We start from the raw sequence: 23,367 nt of genomic DNA, 5'->3' as shown, positions 1-23,367 counted from the left end.
CCATGCAACATATATAAGCCAGAAGCTTTATCCAGCCAAGTAGGACCTGGTTAGTTATCCGCTCCTGGCAGTTAAGATTTGCCACCTCTGGCGTTTTTCCGACGATGGGGGTCAATCTTTCATTCCAGCTTGCAGGGCCGATTTGAAACTTTCACAGAAGTACCACCAAACCATTCTCCCAGTTTTTAAAATTTGTCTTTTGCTAAATAGAGCAAATTTGTGCAGAGGACTCACTGCACCTCTAGACTTGAATCTCCTTCCTTTTCTACCTTTAAGTTTCTTCCTCTCTTCCTCCCTCCTTCTCCTCGCAAGGTGCTGGGAGCGTCCGGCTGCCTGCAACCGAAATGGAACCCGCTGAAAAGCAAGGTTTCCTCCCAAGGGAGGTGGAATCTGTCGTCCCAACTTCCCCCTTGCCTCCCGACCATCCGGCTCTCCCCTCTCTCCCCCACAAAACTCCGCTGAGACAGGTCCCTTCGCGCCTCCGCGATTGGTCGCGGGCCATCATGTGCCGACACTTTGGGTGGGTCTTTCTCCCGTTAAACTCATCAATCGCCCCTCTTTTGGAGCTTCGCTGGCCAGTGGTTCAGACCTTTGCGCCCATTTCCCCCCCCCCACCCCCCCCACCCCCGCTTACTTCCTCTTCCCCCCACCCCTCCACATCAGTCTTATTTTAGCAAAACCTAGAGGAGAAGGAAGAGGAGGCATTGGGGGGCGGGGGGGGGGGCATGGACGCTAGGCACTGCAGCATCCGGGAGCAGCTATTGAGTGGCTAAGGGAACGGCGCATACCTCGCTCCCTCTCTCTCTCGTTTTTTTCCCCTCCTGTTGGGAATTTTCAGGATTTCATTGCTGCAATTTAACCCCGAGATGAGGCACGGTTGAGCGAAACGCTGCGCGCACACGCACACTCACACTCCTTCGTGAGCAGAAGAGGCAGCCGCTGGTGATTCAGGAAGAAAAAAAAAACAAAAACAAAACACCCGGACCCTGCGGCTTCAAGACTCCTTAAGAGCCCTTCGGAGCGCTTCCCTCCCCCCTCCCCTTCTTTCCTTAATACTCTTAATTTTCATTTAATTTAATTTTTTTGGCTACAGATCTTCCAGCATTTTTAAGGTCTAGGAACTCAAGCAAAACAGAAAGGGGGATTTTTTTTAACTTGGGGGGCTGCCTTCCCCCCACACCCCAGCAAAGACTTGGTTTTTATTTGTATCTTTTTAACAAAAAATGTTTTTAATGAGCCGGGCGCACTCCTTTTGCAAGATGCCAGCCTGACCCGGACCTCGGAGGAATTTGAAGCTTCCACTGCGTCCCGGGGGGCGTCCTTTGCAAACCGTTCGAGTCTTAAAGGGGTGTGCGTTTTTGTTTTTTGTTTTTTTAACTGGTTTTTTTTTTTTTTTTTTTTTGTTTTTCCTTCCGGAGTGGGTGGACTGGGGATTGCCTGGATTCCTTCCTCGGTTATTTTTTGCCTTGCTTCCCTCTCCCCTCCCCCCGCTCCCCGGCCCCCGCGCCCCGCCCCCGCACCCTCCTCCAGCCCCTCCTTCTCTGGGGTCAGCCAGGAAGATGTCCCGAGCTGCTATCCCCGGCTGGGGCCGGGCAGCCGCCGTGTGAGCCCCCGACCCGAGGCGCCGAGCCGCCGCCGCCCGATGGGCTGGGCCGTGGAGCGTCTCCGCAGTCGCAGCTCCAGCCGCCGTCTTCACAGCCCCGGCAGCATCGGCATCGGCATCGGCGGCGGCGGCGGCTGCGGCGTCTTCCGCATCGTTCGCCGCAGCGTAACCCGGAGCCCTTTGCTCTTTGCAGAATGGCCCGCTTCGGAGACGAGATGCCGGCCCGCTACGGGGGAGGAGGCTCCGGGGCAGCCGCCGGGGTGGTCGTGGGCGCCGGAGGCGGGCGAGGAGCCGGGGGCAGCCGGCAGGGCGGGCAGCCCGGGGCGCAAAGGATGTACAAGCAGTCAATGGCGCAGAGAGCGCGGACCATGGCCCTGTACAACCCCATCCCCGTCCGACAGAACTGCCTCACGGTCAACCGGTCTCTATTCCTCTTCAGCGAGGACAACGTGGTGAGAAAATACGCCAAAAAGATCACCGAATGGCCATATCCTTTGCCCAAACCCCGGCAACTGCGCCTCCCCCTCCTCCCTCGCTTCCCCTCTTCCAGGCTGGGAGAGACCCGGGGGTTGATGGGAGGCGGAGGAGGGGGGGTCTTCCAGGGGCTGGGAGAGGGGGCACCGGGGAGGAGTGTGGAGCATCTCTCCAGCCCGAGCTGGGTTGAGGTACCGTGGAGGCTTGGGGTTGTGGGCGCCGGGGGAGTGGATTCCTCCCAAGGACCGATTTCAGAATGAGGGCTGGGCCCTGGGGTCGTACGGGGGCCTTTAGAGCCAGTCCCGGATGGGTCAGACTTCTCCCCGAATGAGCGTAGACCAGGCCGGGGCCTGAGCACTCTGACCAGGGCAGGGGAAGCATGGGGTCCTTGGCTGGGTTTCCTTAGCCGCCCCTCGCCGGAATCCACGGTTGCCTCCAGAGCTGGAGCTCAGTTCCAGCTCTCAGGCCTCTCCACCCCTGCTTGTCCGAGGTTGGGGGCTCCCCTCTCAAGGAGGGTGCCTAGGGGTTCCCAGGGCCAAGAGCCGGTGGGAGAGCATGTGGTGTTCACACTGAGGGGCCAGCACTGACCAGAATTAATATCCCGGGATGGGCCGCTGGCCAGGAAGGGATGGGGGGCATTTTATGACTCCCCATGTCTGCAGGTTCCATTTCCTTCCACCCACTGATTAGGGACCATCATCATCTTTTGAGGTGTAGAAAACATCCCGTTTGCCCCATCTGGGGCCCTGACCTGGAAGACCCAGGATGAGCTACTTCAATAAGAAAGATAGGACAAGAGAAAATGAGGTGCTGGGTCCTTCCTAGGGTGCCGTGTTAGGCCTTGGGTTGGAATCTGCTTCTTCCACCCTAGAGACCCGGGAGGGGACACCAGGAGAGACAGCATCCGTGTGGACATCTTGGGCAGGTAAATGCCTTTTTTTTTTTAAATTAAAGATCCAGAGGAAGAAAGTGGAGTACACATTTTCCTCTGTTGAGATGCTATCAAAATCCAGATCCCCTTGTGTTTCTTTAAATTCATGCCTGCTTGAAATAAACCTTGAGGAGGGCTTAACATCTGTTGAGATGTAGGGAGGCAAGGATGGGTAATTAGTTGGGCTTTCTAGCAGTTATCTAAGCATGACCCAGATTCCAAGTAGGGTGACGAACCCTGCTTCCCAGGCTGACTGGCCAGGGTGCCATGCCCAAATGTGCCTCTCCTCGGCTCGGTTCCAACTGGCTGCCCTCGGAGTAAAAACGAATGGGGCTGGTTGGGCCCATGGGCTTCATTGATGAGCCCCCATCCTTTTTGTGTATGGTTTTGACAGTTAGATACTCAACAGGGCTGAGCCCCAGGTGGTCCTGGGATTGCTTATTTGAGGAACACGTTGGCTGGTGGATTCACTTTTAGGGGGGATCAGAATTGAGCGAAATTTTGCCTACTGGGTGAGGAAACTGTAACAGAGGGCTCTGAGGTTTTGGAGTGTGTGTGAGCAGTCTACTTCTAGGGTGGTGAAAATTAAGAGGTTCAGCTGCTGTCTTTTTGGAGGGGTGTATCCCTAATCACGATGTCATTTTGATTGATGCCCAAGGCAGGAGCCAAGTCTTTGCCTCCTAAGTTTCAACCTTGTGATGATCTGTTGAAATGCTCAGGGGTCTTGTAATCACTCTGCCTGTCTCCCCCCAATCCCTGGAGGAGTGGGGGGAGGCATGGAGAATGGCACTGTGTCAATGTGTGCAAGATCAGATAGCTCGGGGGTGTCCAGGAGCGATTCACTGGGCTGACAGGTTTCCGTGTTGAAAATGGCTTTGGATCGCCTTCTGGAGCCTGGATTTGGAGTCTACTAGGAGGAAAGGAAGAAGGTGGGAATCCTAATATGTCCTTAGCTCACCCCGGTCCAGCCTGAATCCTGCAGATCAGAGGGCTGTTGGGGAGGGAAGGGATGGCAACAGTCCCTCGGAAGGAGGGATGTTAAGAGAGGGATGCAGGTGAACTGGGAGTCCTTTGGAGGTTTTCTTTGGCTTTCTTGCTCTTGGGAGCTTTGTGATGAGTTTGTGCATTTTGCTTTTTGCAGCCAGTTTTTGTTCTCTCTTTGGCCTGAGGCAGCAAACACATTCTACAGCCCCACTCTCAAAGGGAAAGCTCTCCATCCCCCAATCTGTCACCAACCAGAGACATCCAGGACTGAGCTTTCTCTGGGGGGGGAGGGAGGTGATGAGAGGGGAGGGGACAGAGAGATGGGGGGCTGGATAAGGGCATTGGGGCCAGTGCAAAGAAATGGACTGTGGAAACACCACAGAGTCAGGGTACCAGGGCAGAACATGGACTTGAGTATCTAAATATTTCTGCCATTAAAAAAAAAATTGTTTAAGTACTTATTTAGAACTTTTAAAATAAAGTCTAATGTATATATATATATATATACACACATGGGAAAGTACACAAGTTAAGTCCAGATTAGTAAGTGAACATTCATGCCGCTGGCACCCAGGTCAAGGAAAAGAATGTAACCAGCTCCCCAGAAAGTCCCCTCCTGCCCCCTCCCGGTTACTCCCCCGATAAGGGTTACCACTACCCCGACTTCTGACCCCATGGGTTCATTTGGCCTCCTTTTGAGCCTCCTGTAAATGGAGTCAGAGGCTGTGTTCTTTTGTGCCGGGCTTTTTTTTTTTTTTTTTTTTCTCAACAATCTGTCTGTGAGATGCGTCCATGTCACTGTGGGTCGTTGTTGGTTGTTCCTTCTCATCGCTGTGTGATATTTTATTGTTTGACTCTCCCACAACGTACTTCTCCGTTCTACAGTTGAGGGCCATTTGAGTCATTTCCAGACTGTGCATGTCTTTGGTTGAACTTTTTGGAGAGTCGTTTCTCTTGAGTTTATACCTAGGAGTGGAATTGCCACTGCCGTTCTTTGATGTGCATGTCGCGGAACATGTATTTGGAAATGGCATTTACTGAGGGTTGCAGGTGAGTGGGCAAAGCAGGTTCTTCACCGTCACGTGGAGGAGTCAGTCAGTGGCTGTTCCATGAACTTGGCCATGTGCTCCGAGGGCCTAAGAGTGTTACTTCCAAATGCAGATTCCAGCATGGTACGCTGGTGGAGGGAGGGTGCAACCTTGCATTCCCCATGGTCACGGGCACTTTGCCACTGTGATTCCTTCCCCTTCTGCACCCCACTTCCCTCGGCAGCTCAAGCTTGAAGCCATCAGTGAGAATTAAGGGGTTCTCATGAATTTCATTTTTCTCTAAGTCAGAAAACCCAAATGGAAATCTTTGATGTTCAGATTTCCATTGGTGCTTTTCACTCTTGGAGGATTCCAGGCAGCAAAGCTGTCTGGATCACACACCTTGGTTCCGTGTTCTCCTCGATTGGAAGTCTGATTTAAATATGGCTGTGACGGGCTCTGATGATGGCTTCTAAAGAGCTCAAATCTGTCAGTTCGATAAGGCGCATCTGTCAACCTTCCTAGAGCCCCCACTTAATGCCGCTTGCTCCTTCTGACGCGCTACCAAGCGCCAACGTGAATGTCATCTTTCCCCAGTCCTGCTGATGCCAGCAGATCTTGCGCTGAGCATGGTGTAGGAATTTAGGCCACGGACTCAGGTCTGTGTTATAACGCTCCTTCTCCTGAAGTGCTTGCAGGATTCCGGGCTTTCATACCCTTGTTTTCGGGACCCTTACCAAGAAACCCAGAGTCTCAACACATCAGGTAACCCACGGACACTGGCTGATTGGCACTCACCCCCTTGTTGCTGTTTTTTTTAAATCAAAGACTCTCTAAAGAGGAACATTCTGCATGGGAAGCAGAGGGAGCCCTGGGAGAAGTTGGAGCATATTATCAGAGTCTTGGCCCACCCTGAAAAGTAGCTTGTGCTAGAAGGGCAGGAAGGAATGACTGTATAATTCTTCTACTAGATCAGCGTGGCAGGTACTTCCGGAAGGGCAAAACTCTGGGAAGTAGGAATTAGCATGTTTTTTTTTCCCTTGGGGTTTTTTTTTCTCCCTGCAAAGGTGCGATTCCTCCTCCGCAATCCCCAAATCTAAAAAGCTCTGAAAACCGAAAGATCAGCTCATTTAGGGGTTAAAAACCTACCTTGAACTGACCCAAATTTATAAGCTTAATTTACAGTCTTAAATTTATCCCACTTGGTGTGCATTTTGGTATATTTCGCTGAAGAAACAGTAGATATGCTTGATTATGGGGTGCTGCTCCCGGATACCCAGTGGGAGTGTTATGTATACATTGTAGCACTTTCCAAACTTTCCTGAGTGTGAGGCTTGCCTTGTTAAAATGATGATTCTGGTCCAGCAGATTTGGGGTGGGGTCTGGGATTCTGCTTTTCCAACAAGCCTCTAGTTACACTTGGAGTATCCAGGTCACATCATAGATGCATCCTGTTATCTTTTTTTTTCTTTTTCTCAAAGACCGGGTTTATTGCGGTATACATTACTTCCAGCAAAATTCACCCTTTTAAGCGTAAAGTTCTCAGAGTTTGACACATGCGTGCAGGCATGTAACCACCACCCAAGTCAAAATGTGGAACTGTTCCATTACCCCACAATATCCCCTAGTGACCCTTTGAGTCAGCACCCCCCTACCCAAGTGCCTTGCAAGCACTGATCTGTTCTCCATCCTTATAGTTTTGCCTTTTCTAGGAGGTCGTATAAATAGAATCATATCATATGTAGTCTTTGGATTCTGGCTTCTTTCATGCAGCCTTTGAGATCCATTCATGTTGCTGTGTGTATCAGTAGCTCATTCTTTTGAGTGCTGAGTAATATTCTATGGGACGCCTGGACTGTTCATCCATTTCCCAGGAGATTTGGGGTGTTTCCAGGTTGGGCGATTATGAATAGAGCTGCTGTAAACATTGGTGGATGGATTTTCGTGGGAACTTTGGGAACGTACATTTTATGTCTCTTGGGGAAATAAATACCCAGGAGTAGGATTGCTGGGTTATGTGGTAAGTATGTGTTTATAAGAGACCGCCAAACTGTTTTCCAAAATGGTTGTGCCATTTAACATTCCCATCCCTGTGATTCCCTTTAAAAACACCAAGTTCTAAGCTCCAGAGCATGTCTGGCCTCGAGGGTTTAGCGTAAAGGATTGTGGATGTGTAGAAAGTAGAGGAAGTGGTAGCCTTAAGTGCCAGTCAGAGAAATGAGAAAGGGTGAGGATGTCATTTGTAGCTCTGTTGCTGCCCTGATTTGAGGTCTAGCAAGGGAGGGGGGTCTCTAGTGTGGGAGAAGGGGGTCTCTGGTTGGGGGGTGCTTTGGTCCTGCCACTCGGCAGTAAAAAGCAAGCTCCCCGAGGCCATAAGACCTATACCCATCATGCTACTCACTACTGCCACCCCATCACGCCTGGCATACAGTAGGCACTCCATTAATGTTTGTCCAGTGAGTGACAAAAGTGCTTCTCTTCACCCAGTTGCCAAATCTTCGAGATCTGATTCCCCTATGTACCCATGTTTTAGCTTTTCAGTGGGTTTTAGGTGTGGATCTTGGAGTGATAGGAGGGCTGTGTGTGCATGAGGGTATCAGACCAAAGGAGGTCTCTGAAATGTTAGTGCTTGAGAAATTGGGGAGCAGTGGCTCCTTGAGAGTGGAGTCTTCCTTCAGGGAATGTTTGGGGGACATCTGTTGGGTACATCTGGGGGGATTATGTACACACCGCCTCCATTGCTTCCCCAGTAGCAAGCACACAACATGCACTCCTTCAACAATGGAAGACGCCACCAGGAAGGTTCGAATGGCTCACACTAGCCAGGCTGCCTTGGGCATCAGAGCCTGTTTCCTCATGTACATGATGAAGATGTTGCTTCTGATAGCATGTTCCTTGGAGGACTCTGGAGGAGGTCACGTGGGGTCATGCGTGAGAAATGCCCAGCACAGTGTCCGGCATGGAGAAAGCTCCAAAATGCATGAACCATAATATTGGAGAGTACTTTTTGCTCCTTATGTTCTATTTTGGAAACTTTTTGACTAGAAACCAGGCTCTCTGGGTAGGAGTGGGAGCAAAGGGCCCCTCTGTTGACTGGCCAGTTTGGATTTATTAATCTGAGCGTGGCACTCTTTTTTTTTTTAATTGAAATATTTGATTTACAATGTTATCTTAGTTTCAGGTGTACAGCAAAGTGATTCAGTTATACATATACACATATATATGCTTTTTTTCAGAGTCTTTTCCCTTATAGGTTGTTATAAAATATTGAGTAGAGTTCCCTGTGCTATACATATATGTCCTTGTTGTTTATCTATTTTATATATAGTAGTGTGTTTATGTTAATCCCAACCTCTTAATTTATCCCTCCCCCTCTTTCCCCTTTGGTAACCCATTTGCATTCTCTTTTCTCTCTGGAAGCTTTAAGGGAGGAAAAATGTATGCCCACTTGACCTATTTTTCTGTTCTCTTCGGTCTGAGATAAAATTGTCTTCCTCTCCCTTGATCCCTTCCTCTGTGGGTGACTAGGTAAAGGAGTTTTAGAAAGTATAATTAGCTTCCCTGCCCACCGCCACCCCCCCCCCCCCTCCTTCTTCTGAGCCAAAGGGTCCAGCCCAGGATGGAGGCTGCAGGCCTAGGACAGCTGCTGTGGCCGCCCCAGGTGACTCCTGAGAGTTTAACAATAGATCCCTGCTCAGCTTTGGGGTTAGAATGCATCCCCCTCTTCCCCCAGTTTCTGTCTTTCTTCTTTCTCCCCTCTCCCTCACTTCCTGGGAGAATAGAGAAGGCAAGGAACATTCCAGGAGAGGAATCCAGGTGGGTGGGCTCAGCAACTTATGTTTCAAAAACCACTGGGCTTTAGTCCTTGTCTGGGTAGGGTGACCAGATGTCCCAGTTTGCCTGGGACTGTCCTGGTTTTAGCATCTTGAAAAATCCAGCAGTTCTGGGCAAACAAGGAAGTTGGTGACCCTACTGGTGAGTTCTTAACAGTCCAGAGAGGAAGGGAGCCAGAGATGGTGCCAATGCCCAGGAAAGGAGAAGATAGGTAGCTTTTTCCCTCTGAAAAGCTGAGACTTTATCTTGGAATGAATTGTGCTTTTGGAAGCTGCTTATTTAAGGCAGCTAATGCGAGAGAGGTCCGGGCTCTGAAGCGCGAAATTCCAGAGTTAAATACGGATCAAGTTTTGTCGTCTCTCTTGGGTCAGAAGCGGCTTTATCTTCTTTTCAGCCTGGGAGTATTTTTGGGTCTTCCTTTAAGGTGTTCCCTGCTCAGGTTGGACCTGGAACTTGGGATTAGCAGCCCTCCCCCCATAACACTATTTAGGAGGCCCGCACCCCACCTCCTGGGAGCAGTGAGGGAAACTCAGTTTCGTCACCCACCTGCCAGTAAATAATAATCACACTGTTAAGTTCTGTTCTCATTTTAGGCCTGTGCGTAAAATATTATATAGTTTTAAACCGATTTTAAGAGTAATTTTATAAAGCGGCATTTGCAGGAGGGCTAAGTCTGATCTTAAGAATAAATGGACATATTCGTCTTAAATGAGACATTGGTATAGACCTAGAACTTGCTCTGTGTGGGGTTACACAGCTTCTGACCTGCCATATTCTTTTATGTCATTGACCTTTATTACTTCCTCTATTAAGAATGATGGGCATGGGCACCTCTGCTGAACTTCACTTTCTGCTATGAAATGTTTGTGGCGTCCATGGAGGGATGTGCTTGTCTGAGCAATAGCACCAGGGGTGGAGGCTAAAAGGAGGAGAAGAGGTGGGGAGGGGAAGTAATATAGGGTGGAGATGAAGCAAAAGGCTTGGGGGACAGGTGACCCTGGTTGCAAATCTCAGCTGTAGCTCCCAGTGGCTGTGCCTCAGTCTCTTCATCTGTAAAATGGGCGTAGTAGTCCTCCATCCAGGGAATTGGAGGATGAAAAGATACTGAAAGCATGTGGTGTATATGATCACTCTGTAAAAAGTATAAGAATGGGGAAAAAAAAGTATCAGAATGGACAGACTGTATACTCCCATGCGGCAAGGGCTGGGTCGGTTGTGGTCACCATTCTGGCGCCATGCTTGGCACCTACAGTGGCTGAATATATCATTGTGGGGCGTTTTCTTTCACCTCAGGTTAACAGCCAGTTGCTTTAATCCTGTTCTGAGTTTACAACACACTCTCAATATCGTCTCTCCTTTTACTTATTTTTCCTTATTTATTTTACTTCTATATGGAAACACTGGTAGACCCGCCACTGAAGTCAAGAACTAGAACAGTGGTCCTCAAAGTGTGGTCCCCAGCCCGGCAGGGTCAGTATCACCTGCTCTAGGGCAGAGACGCTTACACTTGGACATGCACCAGTATCCCCTGGAGGGCTGCTGAAACACTGGTAGCTGGGCTTCGCCCCCCAGAGTTTCTGATTCAGGGGGTTTAGGGTGGAACCTAAGAATCTGCATTTCTAGCAAGTTCCCAGATGCTGCTGATGCTGCTGGTTTGGGGAGAACCCTGAACTAGAACATGATCCATAGCTTACCTCTACCTGTAGCCTCCGACCCTGCCTTTGCTTCCTGCCCCTCCCCCACTTCACTCCCCCAAAGGCAACCACTCACGCTTGGATTGTGTGTGTCTTATTCTCTTTCTTTCTTTCTTTTTAAAAAAGCTTTATCACATATTTATATATGCCTTAACTCTGTAAGTTTCACTTTCGTGGTTTCTGAGATTTTTAGCCTTCTGGAACTTGCACTGGCTTTTTTTCACTCAACTGTATATTTCTAAAATTCATCTCTCTTATTTGAGTATAGCTGTAGGTTATTTATTTTTCTCTGTATAATATTGTATTCTGTGATGATACAACAATTTGTCCACTTTCCTGAGTGATGGACATTTGGGATGTTTCCAGGTTTCTTGTTTTTTGCTATTATGAATGGTGCTGCAGTACTGAATAAATAATTTTTGAATGAATGAATTCAAGGTGTTAATTTTAGTCTGTGTACTTGGGAATGTCGCTTCAGCTAGAATCAGCTGAGATTCATCAGCATTTCTGGAACACCAGCCATCTGACAGGCACTGGCTAAGCCATTTCACAGTCTACCCATTATTCTCTCTGAGGGCTGGGCCAGCCAGGCAGCCCCTGTTCTTCCTTGTCTTCTGAAAGTCAGCCTGTGTTTTAGGCATTGGCAATTGCTACAGTAGTAGAGAAGCAGCAGGGCTGAGTTGAGAGCATGGACTCTGGAGCCAGGGGGCTGGGGTTCAAATCCCAACTCTGCTGGTCACTAGCTGTGTGACCTTGCTCAAGTCATTGAAGTGTTCTGTGCCTCAGTTTCCCAGTTTGTCCACTGGGGATTCTAATAGCACCTATCTTGGAAGATTAAATTAGTTAATACATGTTATGCTTAGAAAATAGTGCCTGGAACTTAGCACTATATGTGTCTATATGTGAGTGGATGGATTGATGTATCAACGGATTCATGGATGGATCAATAGGAGGAAAGAAGAAAGGATGGGTTTATTTGGGTGACCTCTCTGACCCAGTGCTTGGAATAGTGTGTGACACATAGTAGGTTCTACATAGTATTAGTTATTATTATTCTTCCTTTTCTTGCCAAGGCTCTCAACTCCCTTGATCTCTGTTATTCTCTGGCATCTATCTTGTTAACCCATTCTCCTGGATGATTAACTAAACGACCATCGCTCCAATGTATAATCCAAGGGGAAAACAATCACAGGGTCGTGTTGATTGTAGATACTAGAATTCCATGATTCCAAGGCCCAGGCAAAATTTTCCTCATCTCAGAAATCCTTGTCTATATTTCTAATCAATTCCTCTTCCATTCTCTACATCCCACTGCCAGGTTCTCTCCAGTGCCAGACTCTCCAGTCTGCCCACAGCTCCCCCTTCCTCTAACCATACCCTACTTTCTAGCCTTGCTTTAGGAGCACCATCTTTGAAGACATCAAAGACTTCAAACCAGTGAGAATAGGCCGGCTTCTGTGCAGTTCTAACAAGGGCTTGGAGCATTTGGGTCTTGCACAAATTGGAATAGTCAGAAATGTTTGTGGATTTGAATTATTTTTGGAAGAGTTGTTAGGATGTAAAATTTTAAAAGTTTGGCCTGTTCCTAATCACAGTGGAGTCTTTTAAGTTAAGGATCATCAATGGGTATTTGTGGTTTAGAGAAGAGAAGTATCTCCTGTAGTTAGTGTTGAATGCGTGGGTGGATGGAAAGATCTGTGGATGGTTTGACAGATGGACAAATAGGTGAATAGGCTAGGTGGGATGAAGGAAGGCAGGATGGATAGATGAGAGAAAGAAAAGATGGACATATTGGATGGATGGGTGATTGGGTGGGTTATAGGTGGGTGGATAAGTATTGATTGGTGGGTGGCTAGATGAGTGGTGGACGGATGGATGATGAAAGAAAGAAAGGATGGATGGGTGAACACATGAGTGGATGAGTAGATGGCAGATGACTGACTGGACTGGATTGACAGGTAAAAAGATGGCTGGGTGGATGAATGGATGGATGGACGGATGGATGGATGGATGTTAGATATAAGGGTATATGGAAGGGTGGGTGTCCATGTCTGGATCTCTCTGATATTTGTTGTTCTTATTGGCTTGGGAATGACCAAGTCCCTCCACTTACCACGCTCAGTGTCAAGTGAATCTTGCATGCTTTGTGAAAAGCAGTAAGATGGTATGCTTATGTCTTACTCTCTACTTAGAAAGCTCCTTTAGGGTAGGGAACAGTGATTTACCTTCCTCACATCCCCCACCAGTTCCCACACTATATCATGCATGTGTGTTTGTTAATTGAGTAGTGATGAGGAAAATAAACAGTGTTCTTTACAAAGACTATTAAAATTCTGGAAACACTCTGGTTTTGTTTATTTCAACACTGGGACTAAAAGTGGAATTCCTTGGATTTTGCTTCATTGGTGAAGAGTGTTGGGCTAGTGGAATATCTCTCTTCCAAGTAGGTTGGGTAAATGTCCCAGATGCTTACTCACTGCCAGAGATTGCAGATTACAGATGTACTAGGTTCTACAAGGCCCCTCATGATCTAGTCCCTGTTTTGTCTTTGATCTCACCTCTTCCATTCTCTACCCCTTCCACTCTGTCTCAGCCCCACTGGCCCTTTTTGCCCACAGCTAGCTTATTTGCATCTGTAGGCATCTGTGCTGGCTCTTCCCTCTGCTTGCATCACTGTTTCTCCAGGTCCCCCCATGGCTGATTCCTTCTCTTCATTTAGGTCTCAGCCCAAAAGTCACATCCTCCAAGAGGCCTATCCTCTTCATTTGTTGAACATCTGAAATACAAAGAAGAACATAAAAAATATGTATACTCTCCTACCCAGAGAGAATCTCTGGTGACATTTTATTTTTTTTTATTTTTTGAATTTTGTTTATTTTTGGCTGCGTTGGGTCTTCGTTGCTGCACACGGCTTTCTCGAGTCACGGCAAGTGGGGCTACTCTTCTTTGCGGTGCACAGGCTTCTCGTTGCGGTGGCTTCTCTTGTTGCGGAGCATGGGCTCTAGGTGTGTGGGCTTCAATAGTTGTGGCCCGCGGGCTCAGTAGTTGTGGCACACAGGCTTAGTTGCTCCACGGCATGTGGAATCTTCCTGGACCAGGGATTGAACCCGTGTCCCCTGCACTGGCAGGCAGATTCTTAACCACTGCGTCACCAGGGAAGTCCCTGGTGACATTTTTATTTATTTATTTATTTATTTATTTATTTGGCTATGTCGGGTCTTCGTTTCTGTGCAAGGGCTTTCTCTAGTTGTGGCAAGCAGGGGCCACTCTTCATCGCGGTGCACGGGCCTCTCACTATCGCGGCCTCTCTTGTTACGGAGCACAGGCTCCAGACGCGCAGGCTCAGTAGTTGTGGCTCATGGGCCCAGTTGCTCCGTGGCATGTGGGATCTTCCCAGACCAGGGCTCGAACCCGTGTCCCCTGCATTGGCAGGCAGACTCTCAACCACTGCGCCATCAGGGAAGCCCCCCTGGTGACATTTTATCATTACATTCCATACATTTTTATGGATATAAACTTTTCTGAACACATTTCCATGCCACTAGATATCCTTGGACAACAACATCAGGGCTACCATGTATAGTTGTACAGAGTTCACACTGCACAAGGGTATTGTATCTCATATCATAGGCATCATAGAGCTGTACATTTATTATTTCAATTTCTCAGATAATGAAAGCTTCAGTATCTTGTTCTAGCAAAATGAAGATATTATGACAATCTTTTGACAGATGGACCTAACAACTTGAAAAAGGGGAGTCATTTAAATTCACACAGTGGTGCTATATAGGTTGGCAGCAACCCCAGAAAAGACTGTTGTTAATATCTGATGACATTCCACTTTATGGATATATCATACTTCTTGTAATCCTCCCCAGTCGTTTGTTTTGCTTGTAAACAACAGTGCTACAAACATCTTTGTGCATAAATCTCTGTCCAAGGTGCTGATTGTTTTCAAAATAAAATTCTGGTCTAGAGATGTCACTCAAGTCTTAAAACTGTTGCCACCACTTTCCTTGAATATGTAAAAGAGATTTTGAGACCAAGTGACTTGAAATTTAGGAAGCTGAGGAGGAGTATGGAAAGAACAGTTGATTGGTTTGGAATTTTTCCTAGGCTGCATGTAAAACAGTGCTTTTGAACTGGGGGTGATTTTTGCCTTCCAGGGGACTTTTGGTAATGTCTGGAGATACTTTTGGTTGTCACGAATGTGGAGGGTGGGGTGCTACTGGTACTTAGCAGGTAGAAGCCACGGATGTGCTAAACATTCTAAAATGCACAGGACAGCACCCTCATCCCACCCCCAATAAACAATTATCCAACCCAAGATGTCAATATTGCTGAAATGAGAAATCCTGATGTAAAAGATATCACGGATTCCTTGGAGGAGAGTGGGTGGATTTAGAGTTTGGGGGTTACTTAAATTTTACTTACAGTTTCTCTTCCTATCTGGGTGTCTAAGCCAGCTTTCTCTGAACTTTAGATCCCACACTATCAGCAACAGGCTTGCTACTGACAGATTCGTTGATGTAAATATAGATGAGTATATAGAAGGAAATCTCAGCTGGAAAATGTTGGAATGAAAGCTGCTGCAACCTCCCTTTCTCCCTCCTTCTCCTTCTGTTGCCCAGTTTTTAAATCGTGTCTCACTTTCTTTGGGCTCCTGGCATGGTGAGCACTGCTGGTAGAGACAGTGGTTCTCTGTTCCTTTAGTCCCCACACCCAAGGTTGGCCTTGGGCATGTCCAGGACACCACTGAGACAGATTAACTTAGAGATGTGAAGGGGGAAAGGAGTGCATTCTGATAAATTCATTCATTCATAAATGTTAACTGAGCACCTACTATGTGCCAGGTGAGTGAGGGGAGATGAGGGCAGGAAGGTGACAAGGGTAGATTGTGTGGGCCACAGTGAAGATTTTTACGCCAAAGGAAATGGCATCATCATTCCCATTTTCCACCTGGCACACCTATACTTTGTTTTCCATAAGAAAATAGGGCCCTTTGTGTCTACACAATGTTTTGAGGGCTGCTGTTTTTCCTCCAGTACTAGCTACACTGCAGTGAACTCCGCTGTGTTGATGTCTTTACACACGTCTGTGACTGTTTCCTTAGGACAGATTCCTGGAGGTGGCACAGCTGGGTCATATGTCAGGCTTTGGGGCCAGGCTGCAAGGAACAGTTAGTCTGTGCCTTTTCAAACTCCGAGGTCCCATTTCCCTGATTATGTGGCCCAACTAGATTGCCCTTGATTTTATATCTTCAGCAATCAGGTAAGTGAAAAGTGGGATCTATTTGTGGTGCAATGTGCATTTCTTCAGTTCCCAAAGATGCAGAGCATTTTTCAAATCCATGCGAGCTGTCTGTATTTCCTTCATGATGTCCCTGGTCACACCCTTGGCTCTGTTTTCTCTAGGGCCATTCTTCATAGATATCTTTCGGGGAGGTTGCACCAGGTTCTATAGACACTGAGGGGTTCTGTGGCTCTGTGTTGTGTTCGAAGCAGTATAGTAGTTAAGAGGGAGGGCTGTAGAACCAGGCTACCTGGGTTCAAATCCAAGCTCTGTTTCTTTCCAGCTGCATCATCTTGGGCAAGTCACTTCACCTCCCGGTCCTCAGTTTCCTCATCTGTAAAATGGGCATAAAATGAGTTCCTGCCTCGTGGGGTTGTTATAAGGCTCAAGCAGCACTTAGAACAGTGCCTGGCACACAGTGGGTCATGAATAAGAATTTGCCCTCATTATTGTTATGGGCCAGGCATTAGCTTCCTCTCTCCTCCATACAATAGTGTGCGTGTTTCTGTGTGCCTTTGTTGGTGCACCTTTTATTTCAGGGTGCAATAGCCACCACGTGATTAAGAGCAAGCTCTCCAAGAATTAGTGCCAGCCATGGCTCTTTTAACTGACCAAACAGGATCTCCCGCGCTTCCCCCCCCAAAAAAGCAACTGGACCATTTTTCACATTCATGATGGGTTTCCTTTCCTTGGCCCCTGTGCTTGTTCATGTCTGGGATTTCACTAGACCTCCAGTAAAGACGAAGTGTCATATCCCAGGAGAAAATGGAAACTGACTGCCTTTTCAAATCTACTTAGTAGCTCCTCTTTATGGAGAGCTTATGAGCCCTCAGACTCTTTGATTTAATATCAGTCCCAAGGGCTCAGTGGGTTTATTTTTGCCCCCATTTGACAGATGTTCACACTGAGGCTCAGAGAGTAAAGTCACTTGCCAAGGTCACACATCTATCATATGGGGAAACTTCATGGAACAGGTAATGGCATGGCAGGAACAAAGACCCAGAGGGGCAGGTGCTCACGTCCTGCCTGGGAAAACATCTGTGCTCCAGAGAGGTTGGCATGCCTATGGGAAGAGATGGTACAAAGGAATAGTTAAGGGACAGAGTGAAGGGACATTGAGGTCAGCCAGTCCTAGGTTCCTCTCTGACAGTGATGTTGCCTTTGGGAAGTTACTTAACTTCAGTGATCCTCAATTTCTTCATCTTTACAATGGGCAGAATAATATTTTCCACCCAGAGATGCTGTAAGGATGAAATCAATGGTGAATGACAAAAATCATGCTCGGCACAGAGTAAATGCTCGACAGGTAGCTGAAGCTCTCTGTTTTCTCCTTAGTACAGGCACTGGGACACAAACACACACAGACAGACACAAACCCCTGCCCTGGTGTGGCTAACATTCTAGCTGGGGAGACAGACCAGGGACCAGTTAAAGGTTACAGTTTGTGTGGTTGGTTAAGTGCTGTGGTGCAAAAATAAAGCAGAGATAGGAGATACAACAGGGTGGTGAAGACAGAGGGTATTGGTGCTGAGAAGCTGAGCTAGGAGGAGACCTGAGGAGAGCTGTGGGCTTGAGTTGGGTCACTCTGCGTAGCACAGAAGTGAGGGGCAGCTGTAGTGAGGCTGGAGGTCTCTTTCATAGAGGACTCTTGTCTAGAGAATGAAAGGGGTAGGTTGGGGAGACCCAAGGTAGGGCTGCTGAAGGGAACCGATGAAGTTTCCAAGCAGGTTAGCGATGCTAAAAGGAAAAAAAAAAAACAAAAAGGAAGAATGGAGAAGAGCCAACTTCATTGCCCCTCAAGATGTCTTCTCATCCTTTATCCCTTTGGGTCACTTAAAGACATAAGCAAAGGGACCGAGCTCAGGGTTATTTTCAAGACTCTAGGTTATTTATTAAAGTTCGAGGATATCATTTTTTTCTAACCCGTTGGATGTCTTGTGCCTTTCTTCCCTGGGAGGTTGTCTAGACCTGCTATGCCCCAGTAAGGTAGCCACTAACCACACATGGCTATTTCCACTTAAGAATTCGCTAAAATTAAATAAACTGAACAAGTCACTCCCTTAGTTGCAGCAGCCACATTCCAGATGCTCAGTTGCCACGTGTGACTAGTGACCATTATACTGGACCATACAGATGAGTACATTCCATCACGGCAAGTTCTATGGGACTTGCTGCTGCAGAACCTTCCAGCAGCAGCATCATCTCCTGGAGGGAGCTTGTTGGAAATGCAGAATCTCCATCCCTCATCCCAGACCTGCTCAGTACCAATCTGTATTTCAACAGCACCCCCGCCCCCCTGGTAAGGTTGGCTGTACTTAGAATCTACCTGAAAGTTTTAAAAATGCTGATGCCCCTAGAGTTCCCTGGTGGCCTAGTGGTTAAGAGTCCAGGCTTTCACTGCCATGGCCAGGGTTCAATCCTACGTCAGGGAACTGAGATCCCACAAGCTACGTGGTGTGGCCAAAGAGCAAAACAAAATGCTGATGCCCCAAGCCTCACCCCACAGATGCTGGTGAGATTGGTCCAGGGCTGTCCCTGGGCACGGGGACTTTTGAAAACTCCCCAGTTTTTAAAATTCAATCCTAAGATTCAGCTAGAATTGGCAGAGAGCACCGAGTAGTTAAGAACACTCGGAAAGCAGGTGAACTGGAGTTGGAGCTGTGTGACCTAGGACAAGCCACTTACCCTCTCTGAGCCGCAGATTCCCTCTCTGTAAAACCAGGAACCTGATGGCACCTCCCTCCCAGGACTGTGGGTGTAAATGATGTGACGGTTCAGAGTGCTAAGCAGGGGGCCTGGGATGTGGATAGTAAGCCCTTCCTACATAAGTGTTACGTTTAAGAATTGAAATCAGCAGCTTTAGAGCTAACAGCTGGAGTAGAGGAAACAAAACTCTATTTTTTAATGGATTTTTTTCTTTTTTAAAAAGATTGAGGTAAAATTCATTTAACATAAAGTTAACCATCAACTATTTTATCTTTAAAATTTTTATTTTATGTTGGAGTATAGTTGATTAACAATGTTGTGTTAGTTTCAGGTGTACAGCAAAGTGATTCAGTTATACATATATATGTATCTGTTCTTTTTCAAATGATCTACATCAACCATTTTAAAGTGTACAGTTCAGTGGCATTTAGTACATTCACAATGTTGTACATCTGTCACCTCTGTCTAGTTCTAAGACATTTTCATCACCCCAAAAGGAAACCCCGTACCATTAAGCAGTCACTCCCCATCATCTCCTTCCTTCCCCTGGTTGCTAGTCTGCATTCTGTCTTTGTGGATTTACCTATTCTGGTTTTAGACTTTTTTAAGTGTCCTGCCCCTGGCGCCATCACCTCTCAGCATCCCGAGAGAGACTAGGAAAAGGCCCAGCTCTTTTTATCTCTGGGTCTTTCCACCTCTGGGATGAGGGCGGCCCCCACCGGTGTCCCCCTCCGGCACCCTGGGCTTCACCCGTCAGCTGCAGTTAATCCCAGCAGCAGGCCCCGTGTTCTGCTCTCCTGAGGCTGCCACAAATGAGAGGTTTCATCTCAGCTGGGTTTCTCCTAGTTAAATATTTAATAAATAAGACCTACAACTTGCGATGCTGAGAGTGTTTGATAGTGAAATTAATGAGGGGGAGAGAGTCACAGGCAGCCCACAGGTCCATCCATGCCTGAGCCTGGCCGTGGGCACCCTGGTGGCACAGACCTGGGCAGGCATCTGGGTCACCACGCTGGGCCATGCCATCCTGTGTCCCCTGGCTGTGGCCTCCCTCTCTAGCACTGTGTCTGGCAGAGAGTAACCACATGATACATATATGTTAAAAGCGAGATTGTGTGTATGTTTGTGTGTATGTGTAGAGGAGATGGAGGAGAAAAAGGCAGGAGACAGACGAGGGAGAAAGAAAATGGAGACAGAGGGAGGGAGGGAGAGGTGGAAGGGGAAAGAAAAAGATCTGGAAGGATCTGGAGGGAGGCAAGGAAGACAATGATGGGGGAGGGAGAGAGAGACACAGAGAAAGATGAAGAGGGAGAGAGATGGAGGGAGAGAGGAAGAGGAAGAGAAAGAGGGAAAATACAGAGAAGGAAAAAAGAGGAACAGAAAGAAGAAAGAGAATATCATTTCAAGTATCTTATCCCCTGCTCATTATCCTCGACAATCTTTTCCCCCCCTTTTCCCTCTGTCTCTCCACTTCTCATTTCCTTACTCACGCCTTCTTGCCAGCCCCTCATCCCTTTTCATTTCCTGTGTCTCTGTTATCTTTTAATTTTCTGTCTCAATGTTTGTCCCTTTTCTCTTTCTCTTCATAAACCATCCCTTGGCGTATGTGCCTTATTCTTTCCTAGTCAGTCTTTAGCCTAAGACTGTGTGTGTGTGTGTGTGTGTGTGTGTGTGTGTGTGTGTGTGTGTGTATTGGGGGGAGTGAGGGAGAAAACAAACCTAGAAAAGAGTGTAGGAACATAGATGAACATTTTAAAAACCATGTTATGATACAAATGAACTTATTTACAAAACAGAAGTAAACTCACAGACACAGAGAGCAAATTTATGGTTACCAAAGGGGAAGGGGGGGATAAATTAGGCATTTGGGGTTAACAGATACACACTACTGTATATAAAGAGATAAACAACAAGGTCCTACTGTATAGCACAGGGAACTATATTTAATATAACCTATAGTGGAAAAGAATCTGAGAAAGAATAGATATATATTTATATGTATAACAGAATCAATTTGCTGTATACCTGAAACTAACAAAACATTGTAAACCAACTATACTTCAATTAAAAAAAAAATACCTTTCATCCAGGTCAAGGGCCAGAACATGGCCATCTCCTCAGATTCTCCCATATGCCCATCCCCCATCGCAACCCCCATCACAATCCCCCATCACAACCCCTCCCAGATGAACCACTATTAAGGATTTTATGGGAATCCTTAGCTTGCTTTTCTTTGTGGTTTTACCACCTAAGTATGCAATATAGTTAAATGTTTCGTGGTTTTGAACTTTATAAATTAAAAATTATGTGATATGAATTGTTTTGTATTTTGCCTCATTGGCTCACAATTACATTGGTAAGATCCATTCTTACTGTGGTCGCCGCGGCTCCTTCGTGGTCATATTTGTTCACTGATGATGAACATGTGAGTCTGTTCTCTTTTGGTTGCTGAAAATAAGCAACGTTGCTAGTTGTTATGGGTTTTGCTGCACGTGTGCAAGAGTCTCTTAAAGGTACATGCCTCGATGCAAAAGTGCTGGATATTAAGATTAGTGCGTCTTCAATTTGACTAAATACTGCCAAACTGTTCTTGCAAAGTGTTTGTGCTAATTTACACTCCTGCCAACAGTAGCTGAGCATTCAAGTTGCTCCACATCCTTACCAACACTTGGTGGCTTTTTAACTGCAACCTTTTTGGTGGATGTGTGGCGATTTCTCATGGTGATTTGAGTTTGTGTTACCTGATTGCAAAAACGGGTAAACATATTTTAATACATTTATTGGCTATTCAAGTTTCTTCTTTCATGAAATGCCTCTTCATGCCTGGTTCGCTTTTTTTTATTGGGTTGTTTGATTTTTTTTTTCTTCCTATTGATCTGTAGGTGATCCTTATGTATTCTGGAAACTGGTCCTTCATCATTATATGCTGTGCAATATCTTCTGTTAGCTTGTCTTTTGATCTTTTTTATGACATCTTTTGATCAGTAGCAGTTCTTAATTTTATTGTGGTTGAATTTAGAAATCTTTTCCTTTACAGTTTGTGGGTTTTGTATCTTATTTAGTAAAATTGTTTCTACCCTGAAGTCATATTATTTCTAAAACTTCTACAGTTTTGCTCATTGTATGTCTTTGATCAGCATGAAATTGATTTTTGTGTATAGTGTGAGGTAGGGGTCTGATTTCCTTTTTATTCCATAAGAGTTGTCCCAGCACCATTTATTAAAAAGTCCATCCTTGCCTCAATGATCTGCAAGACAACCTCTCTGACTGTTTAACTTTTACCTCTTTTGGTCTTGTCTGTTTTCATGCTCAGCCAGTCAAACCACACATATTTATTGAGTGCCAACTATATACAAGGTACTGGGTTACAATGATGAACATGGCAGATGCAGTCAGTGCTTTTGTGGAGCTTACAGTGTGGCAAGGATGACAGGTAAATAGCTGTGACCACTTAAGTTACAATTATAAATGCTATAAGGTTTTAGGAAGGACAAATCCAGCTTGCTCTGAGAGGAACACATAAAACAACCTCCCCCGGGACTTCCTTGGTGGTCCAGTGGTTAAGACTCTGTGCTCCCAATTCAGGGGGCCCAGGTTTGATCCCTGGTCAGGGAACTAGATCCTGCATGCCGCAACTAAAAGATCCCGCATGCCACAACTAAAGATCCTGCATGCTGCAACTAAGACCTGGCACAGCCAAATAAATAAACATTGAAAAAGAAAACCTCCCCCAAGGAAGTGGTGATAAACCTCCACTGTGGTGATAAGTGGTGATAAGACTCACCAGTGGCGAATCTTTAGTGGAACTCTGATACAGAGAGGGCAGGAGTGGTGGGAAAGATGTTCTTCCCAGAGGGAACAGCATGTGCCAAGGTCCTGTGGCGGATGATTAAAAATTTGGTATTTATCCTAAAGGCACTGTCTGGTCACTGGAGCAGCAACGCAATGAGATTATATCTGTGAACAGCCCCACTGACTGCTGTGTGGAGGGTGAATTCTATGGGAGCAAGAAAGAAAGCCATGAGACCTGTGAGGATATCATTGTAGTCCTTCAAGGAGGAGACAGTGTGCCTTAGATTGGGATGGTGGCTGTGGAAATAGAATTCACTGGTCAGATTGAAAGATATTTTGAGCTGGCATAATTTCCCCCCCTCCCTCTCCCCTCTCTTTATCTCTGTTCCTTTTCTGGTTGAGTTTTCTGGGTGAGGAAAGCAGTTTGTGTTCCTGCCAAGGATATTTGCTCTGAAGGATATATTTGCCACAGATGGTCTTTGGAAATCTAGCCGAGAGAGTCACTGGACAGCCCCTGGCCCCCAGGTTTTTCTGGATTTAATTCAACAATGACCACTTGTTAATAACAATATGTTATTTATGAACAATGAGTTGATAGTTTTTCCTTCAAAACACTGATTAGCTGTTGCATCATGTGTCACCCCAACTAACCCTAAGGAGATGAGTGAGGGAGAGAGACAAGGGTTTTTATGTGTTTTACTTTGCATTAGGGCATACTTGAGATCTCACCAAAAAATGTTGGTTTTGGGATTGGAATTCAGTACCTTGACTTCTGGCCCAATTCTGTTTCTATAAGATCACAAAATACTCTTTTGCAAACCATTTCCTACTAGAGTGCTCCTGGGTAATATACAGGGCTTCAGGTTCCTTGACTGTAAAATGGGAATTAAAATAAAATACCTGTCTCTAAACTTTGTGCCTGACACATAGTGAAGACTCATCACATTTACCTACATGAATTCATCAGTGCCCTTCAGCTGCAAGGAGCAGAAAGCTCAAAGGGACTTAAGCAAGAATAGAGGAGTTGAC

At 46.5% G+C, this 23,367-nt stretch overlaps 1 protein-coding gene across 1 annotated transcript in view; it reads left to right on the top strand.

The window, feature by feature from the left end:
* Nucleotides 1–1,691: 1,691 nt before the first annotated feature.
* The window catches only part of CACNA1A (calcium voltage-gated channel subunit alpha1 A), a 236,845-nt gene continuing 215,169 nt past the window's right edge, over nt 1,692–23,367 (top strand). The window contains exon 1 of the mRNA XM_059918274.1: nt 1,692–2,090. Within this exon, the coding sequence (XP_059774257.1) occupies nt 1,798–2,090 (293 nt within the window). The 5' untranslated portion in view covers nt 1,692–1,797. The remainder of the gene's footprint in view (nt 2,091–23,367) is intronic.

The sequence above is a fragment of the Balaenoptera ricei genome, chromosome 3 (genome assembly GCF_028023285.1).
Source record: "Balaenoptera ricei isolate mBalRic1 chromosome 3, mBalRic1.hap2, whole genome shotgun sequence".
Lineage (NCBI taxonomy): Eukaryota > Metazoa > Chordata > Mammalia > Artiodactyla > Balaenopteridae > Balaenoptera > Balaenoptera ricei.
This window is presented reverse-complemented; position numbering and strand designations above follow the sequence as displayed.